The 11,054-nt window shown below is 48.5% G+C and overlaps 1 protein-coding gene across 1 annotated transcript in view; it reads left to right on the top strand.

Moving 5' to 3' along the window:
* The window catches only part of PCDH12 (protocadherin 12), a 17,553-nt gene extending 7,735 nt beyond the window's left edge, over window positions 1-9,818 (top strand). The window contains exons 4-5 of the mRNA XM_019663766.1: window positions 1,981-2,132; window positions 5,713-9,818. Coding sequence (XP_019519311.1) covers window positions 1,981-2,132; window positions 5,713-6,185 — 625 coding nt within the window. The 3' untranslated portion in view covers window positions 6,186-9,818. The remainder of the gene's footprint in view (window positions 1-1,980; window positions 2,133-5,712) is intronic.
* The last annotated feature ends 1,236 nt before the right edge of the window (window positions 9,819-11,054 follow it).

The following is an 11,054-nucleotide window of genomic DNA, read 5'->3' as shown; positions in this document are numbered from 1 at the left end:
CCCAGCCTCCCCTCACCCCTGCAGCGTCTGTGACAGTAAGGAAGGGTGAGCACATCCCAGACTGCTCCTCTGGGAGAGTGCATGCTCTGGGAGAGTACAGTGGACAACATCCATCCCCCCACCCCAGGCCACTTAGTCCTGGAGCAACTGTATTTATAGTCTTTACAGGACAGTCACTAAGGAAATGACTTCATCCCTGAGGCTCTGACTATCTGTCCCCTGGTTGCAGAGGTGCTGGGCTATGTATGGTCTTTAAATCTGTAACTTTCAGCTTTCTTTCTTTTGACCCTTAAACATAATATGAAGGCCCCTGGCTAAGGACATGGGTGTGTGGGCATGTTCCTTTGAGCTGTCCTAGAATTAAAGAGACCTTAAGAGGCCATCTAATCGAACTCCTTGTTACATATGGAGAAACTGAGGCTGTAAGGAGTTTGATCCAGCCCAACTATGTAAACTTGAAACAATCAGATAAATCCTCAAGGCCTCGGTTTCTCATCTATAAAATGAAGGTCACCACTTCCTTGTAGTGACGGGGTAAGGATTTAATGTATTCTAAGCCCAGTGGCTGGCACATAGTAGATGCACAGCAATGCTAAGTCCTTTCCTTTTCAAGTGACCTTGTTGAAGGTCATCCAGCCAGTGAGTGGCAAAGCTAGGACCAGCTCTTAGGGCACCGGACTCCTGCTTCAGAGTTCTTGCTGTGACAACTGGTAGCTTCTTTTTCTGCAAAGATAGTGTAGAGCAGCTGTCAGTACCCCAGTCACATCAGCCTAAATTTGAATTCTTGCTTTATCACTTAATCCATGGGGACCTTGGGCAAACTGCATAATCTTCACAAGTCTTTGATTTTCTCATTTTACAAATGAGAATGATATCAAGAGAACCCCTTACAGATGTGAAAGGTTTGATGAGAAGGTGCCTCTACCTTGCAAAGCATAAGGCCTGACTCAGAGTCATTGCTCAGTAACATGAATTGTTGTCACTATTACTTGCAAACTTGCCACCTCCCTACAGATCCCTTCATAGCAGCAGAAATGGCCACAGGAAAAAAAAAGCTGAAAGGACCTCCAGGCCTTAAAGCCTCTGAGAGACTTTCCACATGCTGGGATGAAGGGCTAGGCCTGTCCCCCCATGCCAGGCAGTCCCAGGAACTGGCCTCCTCAAGATGATAAGAAGGGCCCAGGGTGGAGAGAGCAGGGGTCTGGGTAGTAGATTCTGAATAGCTTTTGGATGCCTCACCTCAGCCACGTCCTCTATCGGCCTGCTCCTCTGTTCTGGGATTTGACCTCAAGTAGGGAGGAGGGAACATTCAGTCACTCAGTCCACAAAGTATTAAGTACCTACTATGTGGCGGGCCCTGTTCTGAGCACTGATGAGAGAACATGGAACGAGACAGACAAAAATCCCTGCCCTCGCTGGTGCACATACTCTGATGGATGGATGGATAGGTGAGTGGGTGGGTGCATGGGTGGATGGATGGATGGATGGATCAGTGGATGGATGGATGGATGGATGGATGGATGGATGGATGGATGGACTGGTGGGTGGTAGATGCCTGCATTGGCTAAACCAAAGTTAGTAAACTCCTACTCTGTGCCAGCAATGTGAAGAAATGGGAGGGACAATGGTGAGTAATCATATCAATGCATTCACAGTCACTTCTGTTTGCTGAGTGCTTACAACATGACAGCACAATGCTAAGCTCTTTACATACCCCGTCTCATTTTACCCTAACCATGCCCCATGAGGTGGGAGTTATGTATTACTCCACTTTACAGATAAGGAAACAGACTCAGAGTAGGCAGGAGGACTGGGATCCAGTAACCCAGGTCGGGCTGACCAGAAGGCTGAACTGTGTGTATCCTGTTCCCCATGTGTATGAATGAATGCTGGCATGAATAGAAGAAAGTTCATGGGCAGGAATGAATGAACCTACGTGTGAATTTCCTCACTCATGGGCTGGGTTGGCTTCCTGTGCAGGAGTGCAACCCCAGACACAGATGGCCCAGGTGCCAGGGCTGGTGGCCAAGCAGAACCGGACCAGGAAGAAGGACCCTTGGACCCTGAAGAGGACCTCTCTGTGAAGCAGCTGCTAGAAGAAGAGCTGTCAAACCTGCTGGACCCCCACACAGGTAGGGACTCCCCGGGGTCACCCTCCTTCTGACCCCACAGTTCCCTTACATGCCTAGGCTTCAGAGTTCTGCTCCAATTCACTACAGGGAAACACAGCCAGTCTTTCTGGGGAGGAATATCAGCAACATTTTACTTCTCTTGGAGGTTCAGGTCTTCGTTTGTTTAAAGACCAGATTCTACTTTGATTATTCATTTGATAAATCATCAGAAGCATAGTGAACCATTTACTGAGCTCTCTATGTGCATGCCAGGTATGGGAGGCATTGTATACACGATCTCATGTAAGCTTCCAAACAATCCTTTGAGGCAGACATTATGAGCTCCAATTTAGAGATTAGCTAACTGAGGCTCAGAGAGGTAACAGTAACCTGTTCAGAGTGACCTAGCTCATTAGCAATTGAAGGGGGACCAACCTGGGCCTGCCTGCCTCCCCTTACCGCCTAAATCTCTCCTCTGATTTAAAGTGTGTTTAAACATCCTTTTACCCTGAGAACCCGGTCAACTCTTTAATATGTTAACATTTCTAACTGAAACAAAAAGATTTTTTTTTTTTTTTAGCTCAGCCATCCTGCCACCTGTTGGCAGCTCAGCGGCAGCTCAGCTTAGGCCAGGAATCAAACCGCTATTGCTCAGAGCTCACACTCTTGAGTGAGCTCTTAACCAACTGAGCCACTCGGCCAGCCCAGAATTTCTTCTAGAGAAACAATTAGTTTTGACAATAGATACAAAACGTGAACTTGAATTCCAGAATCTGCTAGCTGTCCCCTGCTGTGGACACCCCATCAGCCTCCTCTAGGTAACACCCAAAAGTCCAACCATCCCTAAGCTGTGGTTTTTCTGTTTCTGTCATTAACAATCTGTTTCTCATCTGGACATATCCTGTGTGCTCCATCTGGCCGCAAACATGCTGTAGGCAGGCACTTCCTTTCCCTTGGTTAAAACAACATGGCTAACATTTATTGAGTGCTTTCTGTGTGCTAGTCCCTGTCCTAAGCGCCTCATGAGAAACTCTTATGAGATAGGTACAATGCATTATCCCCATTTCATAAAGGAAAAATCTGGGGGGCGTGTTTGCAATAATCCTCCCAAGGTTGTGCAGCTGATGGTTATGTACATAGGCAGTGTGGCTCTAAATTAAAATTAAGTAAAATTAAATCTATTTGAAATGAAGTACATGTAAAATGAAAAATTCAATTCCTCAGTCATACCAGCCACATTTGAACAGCCACATGTAGTTAGTGGATATCACTTTGGACAGCACATACATGGAAAGGTTAATAGGGCAGCATTGTCTAGAATGTAGAACTGTGAGGTCCAATATAGCAGCCACTAGCCACATGTGAAGATGGCTAGTCCAAATTGAGCTGTGATGTAAATATAACACAGTCCAGACTTTGAGCACTTAATATGAAAAAAGAATGTACAATAACTCATTAATAATTTTTAAAATATTGACTACATGATAAAATATTAAATAGAAAAAATATTTTACAAATTAATTTCACCTTTTCTTTTTACTTTTCTAATGTGGCCACTAGAAAATTTAAAATGACCTCTGTGGCTCACATTCTATCTCTGCTGGGTAGCTCTGGGCTAGAACCTGTGGGCTCAGTTCCCATGTAGTCTTGCTTCCCCACAGCACAGAGGGCAAGGAGCACAGGGGGACCAGAAGGAGCAAGGGGATGAAGAGGGCAGCAGGGATTTTAAAAAAAACACCCTGAGCTGCTCACACAGCTGGGCTGTGACGGGGCTACTGGTGAGTGTGCCTGACACTGGGGTCCTGGCTGCATCAGACAAAAGCCCCACCTGAGGATGCGATGACGACAATATTGTATTGGTTGCATGAGCTCACAGAATGCTCACAGCAACCCAACAAGATGAATACTGCTATTTCACCACTTTATGAGAGAAAAAGGAGGCTCAGAGAGGTTAAGCAATTTTCCCAAGGTCACATTGCTCATAAGCAGCAAAGCAGGGAAATCAAACCCAGGTCAGCTCAGCACCCACCTGCTGCAGAGTAAATTCACCACCGCTTTCCAGCCATTCTCATACACCCCAGTGATTTTCTCATTCCAAGCTTCATGCTTTCTGAAGTGCTCTGACCCTTGTACAAGGAAAGGCCTAATTCTGTAACACCAAAAGAATTCCAACCTTATTACCCCAGAGTCTCAGAGAACTAAGGTTTACATTTCCCACATGTCCAGGGTTAATATTTATGTTCATTCAATCATTCAATAAATGTTCACCAAGTCCCAGGCGTGGGCTGGAGCTGTTGGGAAAAGGGGAAAAGGCCTGACCCTGCCTCAGAGCCTGGACGGTCCCTCTCTGACAAGGCAGGACAGAGATTCATTTATATCAATATCAACAACCATTAGCTGTATTTGGAAATAACTTTTCCAAATTACACAAGCAATATTTAGTTAATGTAGAAAAATGTAGATAAAAAGATAAAATCACTTCTGCCCAGGGTAATTTCAGTTAACACTTTGACATATCTCCTTCGTCTGTTATTCTATGCCCAGATTTTTAAGCAGCTCACCTTAAGCAAACATTAAATACATGTTCAAGTAGATGTGCCTTTTTTTTTTTTTTTTTCTAAGACAGTTTCTTGACTACGAGACTTATACTTCCTTTCCTCTGCTTGGCCTCTACCATGGGGCCTGGGACTAGTTGTTGAGACAGGATTTTCTGAAGAGATGGGGAGACGAGCAGTGTGATGGTGGCATTGGGGGCCTAGGGGACAGTTTTTCTCTGCCCCCGTCACTTTTCTGGGATAGCCTTTAGAGAGCCAGGCCCTTCCCAGCCTGCCTCTAGGCCAGGACTCCCTACAGCTTGAGAGGTAAAAGTTGAGGAGTTGAGGGCACAAGGTCAGGTGGTAACAGAGCAGACATTAGCAGGCCTGAAAATTCTAGGGGCCACAGGCGGGCACCTGGAGAATCCAGGGGGAGGAAGGGCCAGCTTTTCAGAGTGGGTAGGGCAGTGCAGTCACGGGGGCTTCCATCATCAGGCCTGGGTTTAAATCTTGGTTTGGTTGCCTAATACATATGTGACTTAACTTCTTGGAACTTTAGTTTCCTCATCCATAAAATGGGATAATATTGTTGACTTCAAAGATGTGTGTGGCCATTAAATGAGGTAATTATGTAAATTGCTTGGCACAGAAGTACTTAAATAAGTGGTCACTATCATGCATATGAACAGAAGCAGCACCAAGCCAGAAACTCCAGCCTTGGCCAAGAAAAGGGATCTTTCCCCTGACCCTCGGCTAGTGGTGCACCTGGCTGTAAGAAATGGGTGAAAGACACCTAGACCTGAAACCCTCCACCAACCCAGACATTCTTTAGGCCAATTTCCAATTCTAGGCCTTCCTCCTCCTCCCCACTCAGCTCAGGCATAACTTCAGTCGCTGCCTTCCTGCCCAGAGAGCTTCCCTGTCAGGGCCTCTTCCTTCCTGTCCCCCTGTGGCTACCCCATCTGTCCCCCGCCATTTCCCTTCCCTCCTTTGTCCAGAGCCCCACCCTCCCCTGCCTAGCCCTCCCGTGGGCCCAGCCCTCACTGCATCCCCTCCTCCCCCTGCAGGCCTGGCCCTGGACCGACTGAGTACCCCCGACCCAGCCTGGATGGCCAGGCTGTCTTTGCCCCTGACCACCAACTACCGTGACAACGTGTTCTCCCCGGATGCAGCAGCCTCGGAGGAGCCAAGGACCTTCCAGACGTTCGGCAAGGTGTCAGGGACCGAGCTGAGCCCAACGGGCACTCGGCTGGCCAGCACCTTCCTCTCAGAGATGAGCTCGCTGTTGGAGATGCTGCTGGAGCAGCGCACCAGCGTGCCCGTGGAGGCTGCCTCTGAGGTGCTGCGGCGGCTCTCCGTCTGTGGAAGGACCCTCAGCCTAGACCTGGCCACCAGCGGGGCCTCGGGCACGGAAGTCCAGGGGGGCCCAGGTGGAAAGAAGGGGTCCGAGGGCAGGACCGGTAGCAGCAGCAGCAGCAGCAGGGGCCTGTGGATCCAGGAACCAGGGGCCCTGGGAGATGTTAGGGAGCCCAGGCCCTGAGGATCCTGGGATATGAGCTGGTTTCTAAAATCTCTGAACTCACTAACCAGAGGTGGCCTAAGAGCTTTAGGGTGACTGATGCTGTCCCACAGAGTGGGCAGCGACCCAAGGACTAATAGCTGGCTGACCAAAGCAGACCCTTCTAGGGGCTGGTTCTGCTTGTGAACTTTTTGGAGGACGCTGATAGTTTGTGGCTAAGTGTTTGCTGGCAAAACACAGGTAGAGCACATAGAGCCAGTCTTCCAGTGGAAGAAATACCACGGAGTGTCACTAGCAGGAAAGGATGGCCTCGTTGCATACGAGAGGGTGGGGGGCTGGGTCCTGGGGTGCCAGGCAAAGCCCTCTGCCCTACTAATAAAGGAAAAATAGTGGCTTATTCTCCTGTTTACACTTATCAAGAGGGAGGAGGGAAGAGAAACCGAGTGAGGGTTGTCATCCACTCCCTGGCAAGAAGGTCTTGCTGGGCCTGGACAGGAGTGGGGCATGTTGGTGCAGCGTTAGGTACGCAACAAAGGACATGTGTACTCTTGAGCCCACTCCTCTACTGCTACATAATCAAATAGTCTGCTTCTCAGCTGGAAAATTGGGACTAAGAAAAGTGTGACTATTTATGGAGTATTTACTTGAGTCAGGCACTAGGCTTGCAATAGGATTTAATTAAATTTCTCAACAACCCTGGAAGGGAGATGTTACTAGCCCCATTTCACAGACAAGGACATGAGGCTTGGAGAGGTTGAGTGTCTTGCCCAAGATTAAGCAGAGAGTAGAGGCAGAGACAGGATTTGGAGCCAGGCTTGTCCGACACCAGAACCCATGCCCTCGACCTTGACACTAGACTGCCAGCCAAGGAAAAGCCCCCATAGATGAGCTTTTGCCAGTAGTGGGCGTGTCTGAGCTCCCCTCCAGAAACACTGCTAAAAAGAGCATTTCCCAAGCTGCTCAGACCTGCACGTCTGGGCACTTCCGAGCCCAGAGTAAAAGGGACTTGGATCTGACCTGATGTAGGCCTGGGCCTCTGCAGGATCCTGTCCTTTTCCAGTGAGAAGCCCTTCTAGAAGTCATCCTTCTAGAAACAACCGTTCATGGGTAAATCTTCCTGTCACAGCAGGTTTGGGCCTGTGAATTCAGGCCCAAGAGGACAGTGTATGAACCGGGTCCATGAAATTGACACTGACAGCAGCAAACCTTTCAGGGGAGGAGGGAGTGAAGAAACAGCAAATATTTTCCCAAGGCTCAGCCTTATAATTTTCCTGGAAATTTCCAAGCTCATACAGCTAGCTTCTCAATATCATGGGGCTTTCCTGGACACCGAAGGCAAAAATGCCTCTGTGCTCCTCCTTTTGTCCTCTTTTGGAGCTCAGGACTCGTGGTCACTGTCCACAGCAATGGGCCCATCATAACCCTAACTAGGGTTAATGAAAACCCTATACCCATACTTAGAATGCAGTGTGGTATCATTATTCCATTCATTTTACAGATGAGGAAAATGAGGCCCCAAAAGCTAAGTGCTTCAGAAGCAGGGTCTCCAGGTCTCTGATCTCACTCCAGGCCAGAGTGATCTTACAAGATCTGTGATTTTTCAAGCTGTTGGGCTCCCCACATCAATGAGAGAGGCCAGAGGAGACCAAGCAGGTAGGGCCTCCAGCCTGACCAGCCAGGTGCCCGGCACAAAGCAACATTTGCTGAATACTTACTGAATGGATGAATGAATGGGTAAAAAATGCGCCAGAGTTTCTTCTTATCTATATTGGAGCTCCAGGTAAGACTTCGTTAGGAAAATTAAAAAAAAGTTTCATTCTGCAAAAGCAATGTCTGAAAACCACAGCACTAGAATTGATGGTGCTGACCTCCCAATGAGTGGTAAATTTCCAGGGCAGAACTGATATTGGGAGGGTGGAGAGAAGAGATAACGGGAGGAGGTGACCTAAGGAACCTGGAACTATGGCTGGCAACTGGATCACTGGAGACACTGGATCGCTGCCTCACTCTAGTCCAAAAGTCCTACATCTGTAGTCCTTGGGACTCTGGAGAGACCCCCTACATACTAGGCAAAACATAAGTATATAAGCATTTTTCTAAGCAGAAAATACAAAGTTCTCATCAGATTCTCCAAGGAACATATGACCTATAAAAGGATGTGCGGCACTGCTCTGTCACAATCTAAACCTCCACGGACATGGGTAATTTTAGTCATAAGGAGACTGAACATTTTACAGCAAGAAGTGGCAAGACAGAAAAGGCTGACTGGGCCAAAGCCATGTGGCAGGTTTATGGCAGGACTGGGGTCTGGGTCTGGGGTTTAGTATGATGATCTTACTAACACATCAAGGGTTCTTAACCCGGGGCCCTTGGTTGGGCTTCAGGATCTATAAACTTTCCGTATTGCACACAAAATTGGGAGGAGGTGCATTTTCCTACGGGAAGAAATCAGTGCTTTCATCAGATTCTCAAAGGTTAAGGACCACTGCAATCCTCTAGGTCAGTCCTCAGTCCTGCCTGTCCCACAAAACCTGGAGAACTCATGGGCAGAGCTATTCAGAGGCAACCAATCTGATCGGGGTGGGGGTGTTGGTACCAAGGGTTGTGCTCTCGCCTGCACCATGCAACCCTCTCCTAACACGCTAATACCAGCCCTTTCCCAATAACAGGCTGAGAGTGAGACGGTGTATATGGTGACAAAACCAAGTGGGCTCAACAGGAAGGTTACAGAAACTTCTTGACATCAGCCAAGATGTCAAAGCTAAGACTTTGGACATGCTCAAAACAGTTTCCACCAAGATGGGCTCTGTCCCCTGGGAGACTGAGGGAGCAGGCAAGCCAGCAAGCGCTCAGTTAAATGTCATCTTAATTTGGAAAGTGCAGAGGGACATTTTTTATCAACAGTCAGCCATTCTCCAGCACCAGGAGTGGGATGCAGTGCTCACTCAGAGCCTGGGGGCAGCTTAGTGATTGACAGGCAGCCTTTGTCTGCTACCCAACTTCAGCTTGGCGGCTCACTGACCCTACCTCTCCTCTGGCTGAAACAAGAGTGAGATGGCAACCACCACCCCTGGGACTTTGGAGAGAACCAAATCCCAGAAAGGAGAAGACAGGAGGGAAGAGGGTGTAGTTTTAGCACAAACTCAGCTTCGCACATAGTGTGTACCTAGAAAATAGGTCTGTTTTTCAGCCCCTACTAAGTATTGGGTACAATGTAATTGGGGGGGGGGGCGCGAGGAGGGAGGCATGATCAGAAACACTCAACATTTTGTATTTGTTGAGCAATTACTACATGTCAAAAGTAGTACTAGGGATAGAAGCAGGGGTAGGGGTATATAGAATCATTCCTTCGACAAATACTTAAAGTACCTACTATGTGCTGAGTAGGCTTGGTGCTGCGTGTTGGGTGAAGAGGGGGCAATGCCTACAATCACTCATTCACTGAATAAATATTTACTGAATATGTACTAAGCACCCTGCAATCTGTTTAGCACTGAAGATATAATGAACCAAAACAGCCTGGTTCCTACTGTAGCATCAGGGCTCCCTGAAAACAGCATCTCCAGATAAGGAAACTGAGATAGCAGAGCCTTGCACAAAGGACTCACTGCTGAGGGCACCAGGCCCTGACCTCAGGTCACCCAGTATCCTAACCCAGGCTGGCCCTGCTGACATGGGCCACCTCCCTGTCCTCCCCTCACATATCCTTTCAGGGCACTGACTATGAGTCATTAATAACAGAATTTTAATGGCAAAAGCACAGTGGTTCAGGGTCTACCAATGAAGTCCATCCCCTGGGGCTGCGTGGAGACCGTGGTAACTGAATAGCCAAGGATTTTTGGTCCTTTGACAACATCTAATTCACGACTCTTCCATCCTTCCCTCTCCACAAGCAGAGCTTAAAAATATCCCACCTCCACCTTTGGTGTCCCAAATTGAATCAGTACTTAATTTGTAATGACTGAGGGAGAGGGAGAGCCATCCTATGGCCATCACCATAGGATGCCCAGTGTCCCTGGACTGTCTGAACTGCCCCTCGACCCCAAGCAAGGTCAGGAAGCAGCAGTAATCAGAAACCCAAAATGACAACAGGAGGGAGAGGCTGGAGAGTGGGGCTCCACGGGAGGACCAGAAGTGACACCTGACACAGAGGAGGCCCCACGAAGGTTCATGAGCCATCGGCAGGTGCTCAACTCCATGAGGGAAGCATTGGGTTAACGAAGTTCTTTACTGCACGACTTCTTGGAACCTTGAATATGCTGCTGTGCATTGTGAAATCTATAAAAAGGGGATGTCTAGTGCAGCGCTTCCCAAACTTATTTGACCACAGAAACCTTTCTTTTTTTTTTTTCCTGCAGGGAGATTAGTGCACTGCACAGCTTAAAGCCCTGAGCTTTAACCAATGTGTGCACTGAGCCCCTACCTGCATGGTAGGGCCTGTGCTAAGTGCTAAGGGTACCGGAATACAAAGAAGGCAAGGTCCCTGGCTCCCAAGGTGCCATCTGTGGAAGACAACCACATGAGGGGATCAGTGGGGGCAGGGCCAGTGTGCAGAGCAGCCCTGGAAAGGTGGGGAGGGGCAGGGGAGGCACTGGAGCTCGGGAAGCTTAGGGCTCCAGTGGTGAGAGAAAGATGATGGAAAAGTATGGCAGGACCACTAGAGGTTGGGGTGAGAGAGGGGGTAGGCAGCAGAACAGGAAATGTGGACAACCCACCCCCCCAACTCCTCCCACCTTTGAGCTGGCCAAGCTGGGTGGTCTTTTCCATTTGAACAGTCACCAGGGAGTTTGGTCCTCAGTCCCTCCCACCCCCCACCCTCAGCCACATCTATGCTATTGAACTTGGGCTAACATCCAAAAGCCAGGGCAAAGCTATTCACAAATTCAGTAA

The sequence above is a fragment of the Hipposideros armiger genome, unplaced genomic scaffold (assembly GCF_001890085.2).
Source record: "Hipposideros armiger isolate ML-2016 unplaced genomic scaffold, ASM189008v1 scaffold_11, whole genome shotgun sequence".
In the NCBI taxonomy this organism is placed as follows: domain Eukaryota; kingdom Metazoa; phylum Chordata; class Mammalia; order Chiroptera; family Hipposideridae; genus Hipposideros; species Hipposideros armiger.
Note: the sequence above shows the minus strand (reverse complement) of the source record. Positions and strands in the feature narration are given on the sequence as shown.